This window comes from Meriones unguiculatus, chromosome 12 (genome assembly GCF_030254825.1).
Source record: "Meriones unguiculatus strain TT.TT164.6M chromosome 12, Bangor_MerUng_6.1, whole genome shotgun sequence".
Lineage (NCBI taxonomy): Eukaryota > Metazoa > Chordata > Mammalia > Rodentia > Muridae > Meriones > Meriones unguiculatus.
The window spans coordinates 86,002,208-86,017,798 of record NC_083360.1 but is presented as its reverse complement, the minus strand read 5'-3'; the positions used below and the strand labels follow the sequence as shown (position 1 = coordinate 86,017,798).

The 15,591-nt window shown below is 45.2% G+C and overlaps 1 protein-coding gene and 1 long non-coding RNA gene across 13 annotated transcripts in view; one reads left to right on the top strand and one right to left on the bottom strand.

Annotated features, from left to right (window-relative positions):
* Positions 1 to 701: 701 nt before the first annotated feature.
* The window catches only part of Lrp8 (LDL receptor related protein 8), a 72,089-nt gene continuing 57,199 nt past the window's right edge, over positions 702 to 15,591 (bottom strand). For 8 of the 12 annotated variants that reach the window (XM_021661159.2, XM_021661167.2, XM_021661176.2 and 5 more), the window contains 5 exons: positions 14,975 to 15,199; positions 13,213 to 13,281; positions 8,318 to 8,490; positions 7,196 to 7,372; positions 702 to 5,108 (listed from right to left, as the gene is read on the bottom strand). In XM_021661159.2, the coding sequence (XP_021516834.1) occupies positions 5,070 to 5,108; positions 7,196 to 7,372; positions 8,318 to 8,490; positions 13,213 to 13,281; positions 14,975 to 15,199 (683 nt within the window). In that variant the 3' untranslated portion in view covers positions 702 to 5,069. The remainder of the gene's footprint in view (positions 5,109 to 7,195; positions 7,373 to 8,317; positions 8,491 to 13,212; positions 13,282 to 14,974; positions 15,200 to 15,591) is intronic. The other 4 variants (XM_060366089.1, XM_021661200.2, XM_060366092.1 and 1 more) reach the window with 1 other exon arrangement.
* Positions 7,592 to 12,556, top strand: LOC132646857 (uncharacterized). Its single transcript, XR_009585190.1, has 3 exons — positions 7,592 to 7,767; positions 11,198 to 11,289; positions 11,376 to 12,556. It is a non-coding gene; the product is annotated as an uncharacterized LOC132646857 (long non-coding RNA).

Below are 15,591 nucleotides of genomic sequence, written 5' to 3'. Positions count from 1 at the left end.
GACAAAACAGCTGAGTTGAACCAGGCAGCAAGCAAGAGTTCAGAAAGAACTAGAAGGAGTGAGCTTATTTAGCAGTAAGCCTCAGAGGCTGAAAACATTCTAGGCCTAGGTTAGATTGTACAGAGGCTAGAAGCTTCCAGGACGAGGCCTGGGTTTGCAGACAAAGGCAGTGAGCCTCCAAGACAACAGTTACTTCAGCTGAATAAAAGTTACTTGAACAGTGACAATGCAAGTTGAGAAATGGGAGGATTTGAAATGCAAAACCTTAACAGAAAGGGTAGGCAGAGGAGTCTAAGCTGTGGCCAGAGCTGTAAGGAAAAACCCAGGAATATGTCTTGTTAACGCCACCATAAGAGCATTTCAAAATGAGTGGCCTAGGGGTAAATACTGCTCCAAGGTCAAGGAAAAGGACTGAAGGTGTCTACAGGATTTTGAATGAGGGAGGCCCTAGGTGACCTTAGCAAGAGTCACCGCAGTGGCCCGGAAACACTGGGCAGCAAAGTGAGCACAGATCACAATGGAAACATGCAGCTGTCTAACCCGGACAGAGACAACAGGTTGCTTCCTGGAAGAGGCATTACCTAAATTGAGTACTTAAGGTCGAGGGGACTTGTGCAAAAACATTTGGTATTCACTAGGGAGTCGATTAGTGATAGTTCCCACCTTTGCCCCCATCAAAGGACCACAAGAAACAAAACAGATTTTAGAAAATGAATTTAATCTCTCTAGAAACAGCGTACTGATTTTACAAATGTCCACATTTGGTTCTCAGTTCACCAAGGTGATGTCACTACAGCTAGTGAAATAAATGGAGCCCACCTCCTTCAGTCTCTCCACCTCTGGAAGACTAGACTGCTGAGGCACTGAGCACAGGAGCTAATGGAACTCAGAATGACAGGACAAGAACAGAAATGGTTAGTGACCCAACATTTAACATGCCCTATTATTACATCAAATACGGTAATTTGGAGGATCGGGCAACAAATAAGAAAATCCATTTGGCTAGTGTGAGTTTGCAAACCAGTACCTTACCCTCACATTAACAGCTTATATAGAACAAAATGTTATTTTAAAAGCCTGTGGTTTGTACAGTCTCCTCTTGTAGCTTTTGTAAAAAAAAGTATCAAAACCTTGTCTTTAAATATATATGTATATACTTATACAGGTAGCTTTTTTAAAATTAGGTTTTTTGTTTGTTTTTTTACAGCACAAAGTGTTTGCAAATGCAGTTCCTGCTGATTCTTAAGATGTGCACATGGTGTGCGGCCTGAATGAAGCTTCCTCTAATCAACTAAAAAATTGAAGCTGTACTTTCCTCCACCATCTAAATCCTTCATATGCTGAAAACTCCCAAATACCCTAAAAATGTAGTGTAAGGGGACGGACACTCTTATCTTCATGCATTTATGGGGAAGGAAATGATACGCTTTGAAACGGCTAACTTACTGATGTTTGGTGAAATGGCGAGCGTGGTGGGATGGGAGTGGCTTTGTAGTCCTACGGGATTAGAATTTTTCTCCCCCACCCAAGAGCACCCCACTGTACTGTGGCAGGGGTACCCTCTCCGGGTTCTGTAGCTTGTTTTCTCTCACAGGTGAGAAAATCTAAAAGGTGCCTGCAACGTGGCGTGCTTCTGTTGAAAAATCCCACTGCCCTGACTTTAGTTGTCACCTACCATATCAAAATCTCTGACTCAGACCAATGAAGAGCAGTCAGCATTTCCCCACAGAATAACGTCAGGCCTGCAAAGGGCTGGCGGTGAGTGCTCTGTGATGCCCTGCACCCAGTGAACGGCCAAAGAAATGTCTGCTGAACTAAATCATTTTATAAAGTGCCTATGCCGAGCTTGTCTTTCCATCCAGGCTGACTTCCTGCCAACTCTCCTTGAGGTCTTTACTCCAGGTGTAATGAACTACGTGTTGTTCCCCAGAGCCCTGCTGCTGAGTCACGCCTCAGTTGCCAGCTCAGTGTCTCTGCCGGGAGCAACCTCAACACCACTTTTTTTTTTTTTAAGACTTGGCTTCAGGTCACTTCTATGAAGACCCTAAAGGGTGAAACGATAACCAAGCTTTGCCACGAGCACACAACACTTAGAGGATGGTTTTAAAGGGTAAGTATGCTGCCAGCATGTAAGGATAGCAGAACGGCTCAATAGTAACTGCCATCAGTTTAAATCCCATCTCATTTTTACTCCCTGAAGTCAGAAGCCTTTTCAATCTCCGTGTACACTGACACACATTCTGAAGAGTAAACAAAGGGTTAGTTTCTTCTTTCTGGAAGGCCGTTTCTGTTAGTGTCTTCCTCAGTTCATTGGACAGGTAGCCATGGGAGAGGAAGCAGGGCTGTCGAGGCAGCCCAAAGTTGTCTTCTGGAGAAGGGAGAACTGGGCTGGCTTCTTTTTAATAAGCCGTTTGATGAATTGTCTGCTCTCTTGATTATCACTAAGCATCCTCCCAGCTCTTATTGGCTGTGGATACATGTGCACAGGGGAAAAAGGCAACAGAAAATTTGAATCACACCTCAAAATGAGGCTCAAACGTTTGTGAGGAGGGGAGGAAGCGGGTCTGCCTCCTTCGACTGCTTCTACTGGACCGCTGTCCTGTATTTGTCAGCTGCTTCTGTGGTCTCTGCTTTCAGGCTGCAGTTGCAGTATGTTCAGGAAACACGCTGCTTCTAGGTTGTGAACTTAATCTTTTCTTTTTTTTTTTTTTTTAAATACCAGACTGCATGTTATTTTGAAGGCTAGGATCTGCCTAAAAGTTCAGACACTATGCATATTATGAAATAACTTGTTATTTCTGTTTTGTTTTTTGAAGGCAGATTAAAGAAAAAAAAAACCTGCTTGTTCTGTGTAAATTTTGATGTTTTCACCATTTTCCTTCTGTCAAAATTGATTTTCCTCTCCATTCTTGAATGAACAGTGTTAAGTAAGCGCCATAGCAGTTGGCCACCTGTTCTTGAGACTGTTTGGAATGGGTCAGAGGTCAGCTGCATTTCTTCAGTGAATATCCAGGACCAGCAACATATGCATACCAGAAATGTTGTCAGACATAATGGCAGAGCTTAGAACACAGCCATTTTTTTTTTTTTTTTTTTAATTAGGAAAACATGAGTGACATAGAGCAAGCTCCTAGGAACAGGATAACAGACTTCCAGCCTGAAAAGGGTTTCAAGCTGGTGAGACATTGAAGCTCCCTTGGTTTGGGGGAAGCTGGAGCAAGGGAGGCATTTTCTTAAGTATCAAGTTCCAGGTATGTGAAAGTTAGACATTAGTCTGCTGTCACTCACTGGTCACTTAGCTGGAGTGAACTGGCAGGACAGAAGAGTCATGGAAAGACCATACTTTGGAAGAGAAAGCTAGTGGGGGACTGAATTCCTTCTGGGACTATGGGATTATGCTTCTAAGAGTGGATTCCATAGAAAGAAAATGGCATTTCTCCACACAAACCCCCCAAGGCTCAGAAAAAGTACAGGTGGTGTTCATAACGAAGAAAAATCTATGTAAACACCCATAATTTTTCCTTTTATTTATAAATCAGGAAAACAAATCTTTGTGTGGACACACGCCCAGTATGCTATGGTATTTCCCCAAAATAGAACTTTGGATGTGGCCACCATTAGTTTATCCACGTGAGCATATGGCAGTAAGAGACAGACGTGCTTATTACTTTAAGGTGTCTCCCCTCCTCAAGAAAATGGTAGGAAGGATGGGGATGGAGAAACAGATGGAGTCAACCCTGTTCCAAAATCTCTGTCCTCATACGCAGCGATCCGGAGGTTCAGTGCCTGAGCCAGTCCTTACAGTAAACTTGGGAATCGTAGAAATGTCCCCACTTAGCTCTAGAGCAGTGGTTCTCGAGCTTCCTGTCGCTGCGACCTGCTAATACAGTTCCTCCTGCTGTGGTGCCCCCCAACCATGACATTATTATTGTTTCTACTTCAAAACTGTGACTTGGTACTGTTACGAATCATAATGTAAATATCCGTGTTTTCCTCTGTGAAAGGGCCTTTTGACCCACAGAGGGGGCACGACCCACCTGCTGAGGACCACTGTTCTAGAGGAATCTGTGTCCTCACTAAGAGCTGACCTTTAAAAGGACTCACTGAGCTCTGCTCTCTTGAGCTCATGAGAGCTTGTGGCACTGTGCAGTATCTGTACACTGACCTAAGCCACAGAACAGAAAGCCCAGGTGGGTGTCATGATAGCCACGGAGGAGTGAAAAAGCTTTTTCTGGCTCCCCAGGGCCTAAGGAGTAGCCAGAGGTGAAAAGATCTATGTTTCCCACCACATGTCTGCACAAACCGTGGCATCGTATTTTCTGAGCAAGGTATCTGAAGGTGTGTCTGAAAAGTAGATACCCCCTCTTGTGGACTGTTTTTTAAAAAAATCTTGTTTTTATGTATTTGAACAATAGTCTTAAGCGTGCCTCTTCTCTACAGATTCTTTTTCTCTCATACAAACATACACACATAAACACAGAGTCTGTGCAGTGGGCCAATCATACCAAAAATAAATACTCTCACTTCTCTACATTATTTATAGAGCTAACCTTACTTTGAGATATGTTAATAAATAATCTAAATGGGAAGGGAATTGACATGTTCTTTCTTTTTATACTTATGTTGATGGATAGCCACAAAGCATAATCTTATTTACAAAAGAAACCGAGCTCCTCAAACCTAAAAAAGCCCTCAAATCAAACCTCCTGTGTAAATATAGTATTCAAATGATGAGTCAAGTTTGTACCATCGGCCCCCGTTTGGTTATGTACATCATGTTAGTCACTCAGCAGTAGCTGTCCCATGAACTCCTCATGGGTAGTGCAACCAGTTAAAAAGTGTATAAAACATTATACATATAAAAACTTCCACATCCTTTGGATGTCTGCAGTTCATCATAACTTTGTGGTTACCTTTCCGCAACATAAATTTAAAAAAAGTCACACACACATACACACACACTCACACAGACCCACACATAGAAATGGCACTCATCCAGTCACACATCATCCAGAGAGAGTAGTGCATAGGACTGAACTCCATGAGGCACGAAGTGGGCGGTCCCATCCTCAGGGCAGTCCGTCGTCTTCAAGACTTAATGCCACTCGCTGGGAAAAGAGACCAGAGAAATATTCATTAGACCTCGAAGGCCATCTTTACTGAATATCAGCAAAAGTACCAGACATACTATTACTTTACAGGCGTTAGCTCACATAGCCTCCAAACTGCCCACGACAAGATTTACCTTACTTATTTTAGAGATGAGAAAACTGAGGCTCAGTGACAGCACTCGGGGTCACGCAGAAAATGGCTGAACTAAAGCTTGGCCGCCACATCTGTGCAGATGTAGCTTTCCCTCCCCATTTTGTTCTGTCCTTTCAGAGAGAAGGGCAGCCAAGGTCTAAACTTTGGTTCCTTATAGTTTGAGTTGGGTGAACTTACAGAGGGCTAACTCTTTAAGTTCAAACGTTAAATCCTGGGCTCTCAGACCCTGACTCCTGTTAGCTGGGTCCCATGCTGTACCCCTCTTAACCAAAAAAGAATGCTGGAGAGCAATGTGAGCAGTTCCATTCAGTTACTGGATGCTCAGCTCTCCTCGGCCTCCAATGGCTAACCAATGGCTCTGTTCCCGTAAGGCTTAAAATTCTTTCCTGTACTGATGTGATTTATATCTTCTAATGTTCCTGGTTTTGTATTAGTCACAGAGTTTTGGACAGGAAAACTCCAAAGTTTTTTTTTTTTTTTAATAAGAAAATCCCTTTTCTAGGATACACATCTAACGTTCCGTAGCGTATCCTGACAAAACCTTGTCTGCTCCTTTCCCCATTTCCTGGACACCTTCCTTGGATAGACCCTGGTTTCATTACCTTTCTAAAAGCTGTATGACTTGGGGATAGCCTCATTTCACTTTCCTAAGTCTTAGTTTCCTCAGCTGTCACTCAGACTAGAGCTGCTTAACAGCATTGGTGAGAAACCAAATGAAGGATCATATCTAGAGTTTTCACATGCTACCCAGAATGTATGACGTCTGGAGTAGTCTAGTCAAACCTAACCAGCATAAAATAAGCATTTCCCATCCCTGGACATGCTACATATGACAAAAAAAAAAAAAAAAAAAAACAAAAAAACAAACCTTTAAGTTAATTGAGTTATTTTTAATTTCTCCATGCATGCTTGCCCATGCTTTACTAACAGAGACATTGTCAGGCCACCCTCTTATTCTTGCTAAGCTGATCTGTAGGCCAAAGACAGGCCCTAGGAGTGACAGCAGAGCTACAGGAGTAAAGGACAGAAGAAGACAGGTGGTTGAGAGTTCTGATTTCCAGAGCTTCAAGGACACGTACCCATGACAGAGTGGAAAGGACACGGGCCTCTGCACACTGCCTAGAGTTTAATCTTGGTTCTGCCACTTTCTGGATATGACCTCAGGGAAACTTCTATGGGTCTGAAATTCTATGGGTCTCAGTTTTCTCAACTGTAAATGAAGCTAATATCCCTTCTGAAGGTAACTGTGAAGACTGAATGCGAGAAAGACATGCGAAACGCTGAAAGCTATGTCTGACACACAGTACATGCTCGCCAAATACCTCTCTGCTGACTCCATTTCTCTGTGACTGACACAGTGCTTATCACACAGGCCTTATATTAATCAGGTTTAAGCTCACCGCATCATTCTCCTTCTCTGGAAATGATGATACTTTAGTATAGACTGATTTATAGCTTACAAAATGCTCTTAAACTTTATAAACTCAGAAGCAGGGACTGGGGTTATCATTCGTATTTCTCTAGTAAAAGGAGACCAAACCACAGGGCTATGGAATGGTGAAACAGTCATCTGCTTGCTCCAAGCTCAAGGCTTCTAATACTGTGCCTTCTCTGATCTCTAAAAAGCTGTTGGCCTGCACTGGCCACAGTTCAGGATCCTAGAGGCCATCTTCTAACCCTCACAACACTGTTTAACTTGTTTCTCCTTTACAAACAGTTTGTTTGAGCAGCAGTTTGCCTGCCGCCCATTCAGTAACCTTTTCCCACATGCCATTTCCTGTCTGTGACAAGCCCATTCTTCCTCTGTCCCAAAGATCAAGCTTACAGGTGTAGCCTTCCAAAACCAGAGGCCTCCTAGGACTTGCTGTGCCTGCCTAGGGCGAAGGCCCTCACTCACCAGCCCCTCAGGCTCAGAGGGGCACTGCCCTACCTTGCACTTGACGACAGGCAGCTCGGAAAGAGGGTTCTTCGGGAGTTGGTGCAGCTGTGACCTTGGTTCCCCCGGCAAGACAAAAAGCTCCTTGAGGGCAGGGGCTGGGTCTTCCAGGTCTCTGGTCTCCCCAAGACAGGGCTCTGCCCACACTGGGCGATCAAAGCTGCTGATTGCCTGACAGGGGGATGGACCGGATGACCTCTGAGGTCATACTCAGCCCCCTGACTCTGCTGTACAACAATGACATCTGCGCTACCCACTTCACAATTCTTGCTCCCCGAGAGGCCACCCTCTTTGGTGCCTCTAAACCTTTGCACGTGATCCTGTCTGGAATGTCATTCCATTCTTCCCTATCTGAAAATTACTGTTTTTAAAGACACAGCTCATCTGTTACTGTGAGTCATTAGGGGCCCTGGTTCCCCAGACATAATTGGCAGCTCCCTTGCTGTGCTTTCATACCATTCAATCATTCAGCATTCGTTAGAAGCCGGCTATGCTATGCCTGGCCCAGGAAAACAGACTAACCACATTGGATCCTGCCCTCAGGGACCTCACGGTCTAAGCAAAAGGTAAGTGGACTGTGTGTGGACAGAGGCCCAGGAGACTGTGGGAGAAGAAAGCAAGCTGGGGAAGGCTTCCTAGAAAGATAGATTCTTCTATGGCACTTAGCATCTCTAACTCCAACAGCCACTTGGGATGCCACGTGTTCCTTTATTACTTCTGAAATTTGACTGGAGTATAGAGCTTGCTGGAATTCAAACATATATACTTACTACTATATATATATATATATATACATATATTAGCCAGTTACCTTTCTGCAGAAAGATATTTGGCTTCTTAACTGCCCCAAAGTCCTGCTATTCTGCTACCCTCATCACCTGCTTCAGTATGTCTGTGTTCTCCCAAAGCCAGAACAGTGCCTAATATATGTGGGAGGTTTGTGATTAAGGTAGAAGGGAGGAAGGGAGGAAAGGAGGAAAAGGAGAGGAAAGGAGAGAAGGAAGGAAGGGAGGGAGGGAGGGAGGGAAAGGAGAGGAAAGGAGGGAAGGAAGGAAGGGAGGGAGGGGCAGGGGAGAGGAAAGGAGGGAAGGAAGTACCCCAGCAAGGAATACTTACTGCGGGGTAGACGTGGCCAATCTGAGCAGCCCTGCCTATATGAAGCTCGTCTTCATCTTCCTCTTCTGTGGTCTTCCTGTATACCGGGTTGTCAAAATTCATGCTCTTGGTGTTCTTCCGCTTCCAGTTTCTCCAGATCAGGTACCCACTCATACACAGCAGGGCTATTACCACTGGAGGGAGGGACACATCACACTCAAGCAGGAGCCCCGGCCCAGTGTCAACACAGACCTCGCCACCTCCCCAGCTTTATTGCCCCCTGCTTCCCAGCACTGTTTCTGCACGCTCACTTTCTCCTGCTTGAAAGTCCTCTCACCACTGCTCTTTATTAACTCTTCATCTTCTGAACTCAAATGTGAAGTCTGTCCCAACTGCTCTGGAGAAGACTCTGCTGCTCCCTTACCTGTATTCCCAGGTCACACTATCATCAAACATCTGTTCTCCCAACTGAACTGAGCCTTTGAGGGCTGTGCTAACTTTAAAATATATATATATTTGTATCGTTTTTATATATGCGGATGCATGTGTGTCTCATGTACATGTGTACATGCGTGTGCAGGTTTGTGTGGAGACCAGGAAAAGGCATCTGATATGCTGGAACTGGTGTTACAGCTGAGTGTGACAAGGATGGCGGGAAATAAATTCCTGTCTGTTAGAAGAACAGCAAGCACGGTTAACTGCTGGGCCACCTCTGCAGCCCAGGGCGTGCTTATTTGTCTCTGTGCGCATGCCTCGCACTGAGGAGGTGCGCAGCGACACTTGCTCAGTGGCTGCGACGTGCTTGCCCACACCTGTGCCCTAACGCTGCTGCTTCTCTAGAACTCTTAAGAAAGCCGCTCCCTCCAAATCACACCTTTCCAACGCTAAGGCTCCATCAGATGAAGAGTGCCGCTAGACGCGAACAGAGAAGGAAATACAGGTTTGAGCTGCCGTCTTGAGAGCTGGTTAAAAACACCAAGCAGCTTGGTTCTCGTTGGACAGGATGGGAAAGTCAAGGCCCAGCACACTCTTTGTCCCTTTGCCAGAGAGAGCAAAGGAAGGGTGTCTTATAGGTTCAGGGCCGAGGCCTAGGAAGGGACCCATGCTTGATTCCAACTTGAGGGACAGGTCTTTTAGAACTGGTGGAAGTGCAGGCAAAGGGTTAGAGCAAGATGATGGGAGTGGGCAAGAACTCAGGGGCCACGTGGGAAGTACAGAGGCAATCAGGTTGGCCTGCAGGAAGGGAGTTTCCAAGACTGCCCACCAAAGTTCATAGTGGTTCTGAGCGTACTGGTGGAAGCTAGTTAGGGTGCTGTAGAGGGCTTTCTGTTTGAGGAAGATTACTGCAATTAAAGACAGCAATGAAGAAAACTTATAGTGTTAGAGAAGCAAGTGAAAAGAGCAGTAGAAATAATGTAGTTAATGAGGGAGGGGGCTACAGCTGGGATACAAAGTGAATAAACTGTAATTAATATAAAAAATAAATTAAAAAAAAGAAATAATCTAGTTAATCAAGAATCAACATAAAAAACCAATAGCTTTTTGTTGTTGTTTGAAACAGGGTTTCTCTTAGCTGTCCTGAAGCCACTCTGTAGACTAGGCTGGCCATGAACAGAGATCCACCTGCCTCTGCCTCCCCAAGTGCTGGGGAGTGTGTGTGCCACCGTGCCCGGGAGTAGCTTTTTAAGCAGTAACACATTAGAATGGCAGGTGTTGGGCTCACACACTATAATTCCAGTGCTCAGGAGACTGAGTCAAGAAGATTATCATGAGCTCAGGGATGGTCTGGACTCCGTAGTGAGCTCAGGCATGTCTGGCTTACAGAGTTTCTGCAAATCTGTCTCAAAAAAAACCACCCATCCAAACAAACAAATTTTCCAAATAAATAACCAATTAGAAAATGCCATGGCATGGAATAAGCACATTCATAACCACTCAGGAAAAGTTTAAAACTTCCTGGTATAATCTAACAAGAAGCAGGCAAATGTGATATGATCTATCAGCTTCTGCTAAAGGACACAATGAAGGCTGAAATGGAGATGTCATGTCCTAGATGGGGAAATTTGACCCTGTAAATGTGTAAATTCCCTTGCATAAGTGTATATATCCAAAGCAATTAAAAAAAGAATCTTATAACAAATTTTACAAAATGACACAATTATTCTAAAGATCATCTAAAAGAGAAGCCAGATATAAATCTGTTTTTAAGAATGTCTATAAGAATAACATTTCACAAAGTATCGCTGAAGGGGAATACACAGGCCAGCATGGATAGGCATATAGTTTACAATAAAGTTGGTCACTTAAGTCAGAAGGACATGATGGGTCCCTAAATATGGTTTTGGAGAATCTATACACATGTATAAACAAAGTCACAGATTAGAACAGGTGTAACAACTACAAAAGAAAACAGAGCGAAGGCTCTGCCTCATGCCACCCTCGGAAATAAGAAATACACCGAGAAAAGAGTTTAAATTAGAAAAAGAAAATATGAGGAGACATTTTAGTAATTCAGAATGAAGTGGGCCTTTCTAAGCAGGACAGAAAATCCATTAACTGACAAAAGAAAAGATTGACAGATCTGATACTTAAAAATGTAAATTTATGAATGATAAAAGATATCATGAGCAAATTTAAAATCAAGCGTCAAAGGCTGGGAGAAAATATTTGTTTATATATTATTAAGGTTTTAATACTTATTAAGTATTCCTACAAATACGATAACCAAAAGAAAAAAGGTAACACTGTAAACAGGCAGGTCATACAATGTAAATAAATGTCCAGGGAGCTTATGAAAACCTGACTATACTTCTTGTGGGAATAATACTCATCTCCAAAACCTTCAGGTTAGTAGACATTTAATTTAATGACTTAATGCAATTTAAATATTGATTCTTTCAGGGAGGGTGACAGCAACCAGAAAGCACACATCGATGGCAGGAACTGACTCACTCAGAATAAACTAGAAGACAGTCTCTCCACCATCTCTTGTGGTGAGCCCTTTGAAGACCAATTCAAATACTGCCCTCTTTAGCACCACCACTTCCACTCTGGAACCACCTCTCTGCTTCTTCCCCAGATGCTGTTATCACACCGACGTGTCTGCTATTACAGCACATCATACATACTATGCCTTAGCACCTACTGTATGTGACTTATCAAAAGGACCAAGGGAGATGACACAAGCCAGAGTCATCTGAGAGGAGGGAGCCTCAATTCAGAAAACGCCTCCATAAGATCAGGCTGTAGGCAAACCTGCAGGGCCTTTTCTTAACTAATGATTGATGGGGGAGGGCCCAGCCCACTGTGGGTGGTGCCATCCCTAGACTGGTGGTCCTGTGTTCTCTAAGAATGCAGGCTGAGCCAGGGTGCACCTGTCATCCCAGCTCTCTAGGAAGCAGAGGCTGGTGGATTTTCTGTGGATTTGAGGCCAGCCTGGTCTACAAAGTGAGTTCAAGACTGTCCTGAAAAACTGGGAGGTGGGGGGGGGCTGGCTGAAGCCAGGGTGGTAGTGGCTCATGTCTTTAATCCCAGCACTCAGGAGGCAGAGGCAGGCAGTTCTCTGAGTTCAAGGTGGGCTGGTCTACAGAGCGAGTTCAGGGCTATACAGAGAAACCTTGTCTTGAACCTCCCCCCCCCAAAAGAAAAAAAAGAAAAAGAAAAAGAAAAAAAGCAGCTGAGCAAGCTGTTGGGAGCAAGAGGCCAGTAAAGGCCTCTGCATTAGCTCCTGACTCCAAGTTCCTACCCTGTGTGAATTCCTGTCCTGCCTTCCTTCAATGATTTGGAAACATAATCCAAATAAATCATTTCTTCCCCAAGTTGCTTTGGTTGTGGGGTTTCATCACAGCACAAGTAGCCCTAACTAAGACAGGAGATGAACCTAAAAACGGGCACTCATGTCTTAGCTGAGACATCTGGCAGGAACGAGAGAATGGATATTCAGGACACAAGTGAGTATCCCAGGGGGAGAATGAGTCATCCCTGGTTCTGTCTGAGTCTTAACCAGGATTGCTCTGCCATGCTGAACTTCTAGTTCAACCTCCCTGACTCTCTCCATGCCTCTCCTACTCCTGGCTTTGCGCATGCTGTGTGCACTGCTTGGGCTGGCCTCGCTTGCTTTTCAGTTGGCCAACTCGGCTCACGGATTGTTTCCAGTGGGAAACCTTTGCCTGTCCTCTTCCCTTCTCGACCACAGCGATTCCCTGGCATTCCCACTCAGCTCCGTGACCTAATGAACTCACCTGTGGATGTGTGTCTCTTGTGTTGCTGTTTTTTTTTTTTTTTTTTTTTAAATTACATTCATTTCTTTATTTTGGGGTGGTATGAAGCATGCAAGCTACAAGGTGCAGGAACTGGCTCTCCTTCCGCTATGCAGGTTCCAGGGCTGGAACTCGGGTGGGCAGCCTTGGTGGCAAGTGCTTTTCCCCGCTGAGTTATCTTGCTAGATCAAGACTAGACTTTTACAGGATGGGACCATGTCTTACTCTAACTACCTTCCCTTTCTTTATTAGAGTTTGGCACACAGTAGCTGCTTGATAAAATGTCCATCGAAAACCAAAGAGAAAGAAAGCAAGGCAGGATGATTTGTTCAAGAAATGACAAACAGTTCAGCTCTTCAGTTGACAAATATACAGTTCCCTATCATGTGCCAGCCATCGCCAGGAGCTTGGAAGAACGGTGAGAAAGAGCCACCGGCTGGGGGCACTCGTTTGGTCTCCACATGTGAGTGTGGGGTGTGAAGGGGCCTGGGAGATGCAGCTAGATGGTTTCCATAGGGCCGGAAGCTGAAAAGCACCGTGTGCCAGGCAAGAACCCAGACTGAACCAGGCAGCATGCAAAGTTCTTTATCCCCCCTGTGCCTTTCCCAAACCTTGAGTGAAGCGTCCTTTTGCCCTCCTTGGTGGGACCATACTCACCTATGGGCACAATGATGCCAACGACAGCAGCAGTCACCGTTGAGCCCATCTGGCCGCCTTCGTTCCCATCTGCAAAACACCAACATTCACAGGATGATGCTCCGTGACTAGAATGCAAGGCCTTGTTGGCCTCCATCTCTAAGAACCATCCAGCCTCTTCATGCCCTCACTCTAAAATGATGATCCCAGCTCCTATGTAATAATTCAGTCTTACTAAATAGGACAGAGGTTATTTCACAAACAGGAAACTAAACTTTTGATAAATGAAGGCTTGGGACTTGAACTCAGGACTCACAGCCCAAGTCCCATCTTTCCCCATAGTGTCAGGATGGTAGGAAGCTTGTTTTCCTGAGATTGAGATGAGATCTACTAGGATGTAGTGGGATGTAATCAGGAAGCTTCGGGCTCAGGCTTCCTGGGTTCAAATTCTATCTCTAGCGCTCATTACCTGCGTGGCACTGTGACAGTTAATATAGCATTAGACATATAACTCACAGTATATTTCTTTATCTTAAAATGTTTTCTACTCCTAGGAGGTAGAGGGAGTAGGTGCAATAATTCATATGATACTTAGCATAATATATATATATAATTCAAGAGGGTGGCAAGGGGCAGAATGTCCTTTTGTGTGCCTTGAAGAGCAGCCCTTCCTTTAGCGATGGGGGAGGGGTTCCTCACTCTGGGGGCCAAACTAGCCTAAACCTGAGGTTTTCTTCCCTGACCATACTGGGTGTGGTGGGTTACACACATGCACCTCCATGCCTGGCTAACACACCTTCTCCAATTCAGCCTTCATAACAACTCCTGCTCCCTCTTGCTCTGACATGCTAGAAAACTTCTTGTGAGGACTCCCAGAGCTCTGCATCAGGGGAGAGGAAACGGAGTCCCAGCTCCTCTTGCAAACATCAGGGCGAGTGCTCTATTAGATTCCAGCCGCTGCTGGTAAAATAGCCCTGATCTGCAGGGCGCCAACAGCTTGTTTGGTTTCTGGGCCACCCAAGTATGGAAAAAAAAATGTGAGAGATGGTTTATCCTTTCAAATGAACTCCCCCTAGCAATCACAAAGGTATTTTCTGGCTAATGAGATAGAAGAGTTCCGACAGAGACAATTACTGCTCCCAATGATCTAAGGAGCGGTGAGCTTAATTAGCTTAGCCCAGGGTTTGGAAACAGGCACAAGCACATCGCAGTTACGGATGGTACTGTCTGGGCAGCTCAGCAAGGCTGTGGGAGCTTAGCAGAGAGTTCTAAACGCGGTGACACCCGCCTCAGGGACTCCTGAAACACTGACACACATCCAGACACTCCCATTTACAGTGCCTCTTTTGCCCACCCTCCCTATCTTGAGGCAGAGTTTTGCCTTGGAACTCTCTATGTAGAGAAGGCTGGCCTAAAACTTAAGAGTTCCGCCTGCCTCAGTCTCCTGTTAGCTGAGATTAAAGATGTGCACCACCATGCCGGGCTCCTTTGCCTTTCCTGAACTTCTTAAGAAGCAAGTTGGGGGTAGTCTATTATTTGCTCCCTTTAAGGGAAGAAACTGAGAGGGAATAAATAGTTTGCTCCCAGGCCCTTCAAAAGTTGTGGACACCCAAGTTTCCTCACTCCCAGGATAGCTCCTTCCCTCACTTGCTTCCTCCTGAGAGGCGGGCACTACTTTGTTCTGGTAACATCGCCCTTCCCAGACACTCCCAACCTTCACCCTAGCTTCCACAGGACCCCATCCCCCCCCAAGTCATGAAAAACTCAGGGCCAGTTTCCTTACAGTGCTGGGAATGGTTGCTGGTTGCGGGGCTGAGGGTTGATGCGCTGATGCTGGGCGCCCTGGGGACGTCAACTGAGCTCGGGGCAGCAGCTGTCCGGCTTGGTGTCTCTGTGCTGTGGTTCTGGTAGGTAGGCTCGCGGATGGTTGTCCCGGGGGCTCTTGTGATGGCAGGTACAGTCCTTGTCATAGCAGAGGCTAACGTTGTAGTTGAGGTAGACTGAGGTGCTACGGGGGAAAGACCATGGAAGGCACTTAGAGCACTTGGTCGCTTTAGTGCCAACGTTATCGCTGCTGAGTTCCACGGAGGGACCCTTCCTCCGGGCTTAGCGCTCAGATGCCACTTTTGTGAAACTTGCCCTCATCCCCCTGAATGGGCCATGATCTTCTCTTCAGCTGAGTCCTGAGTCCTAGCATTTCACTTTGATCTGATAAAGATGAGTCAGTGAAACAGTGCTGTAGAAATAAGTGTGGAAGAGGCCTCTGTAAAAGACTAGAGGGAGCAGAAATACAGATCTAGAAGCATTTCATCTACTATAGAGTTACGTCATTAGGCTTAAATTCTTCACTTTAAGCAATTGAACCTGGACATTATGAACGATGCAACAGACTTAATGTTC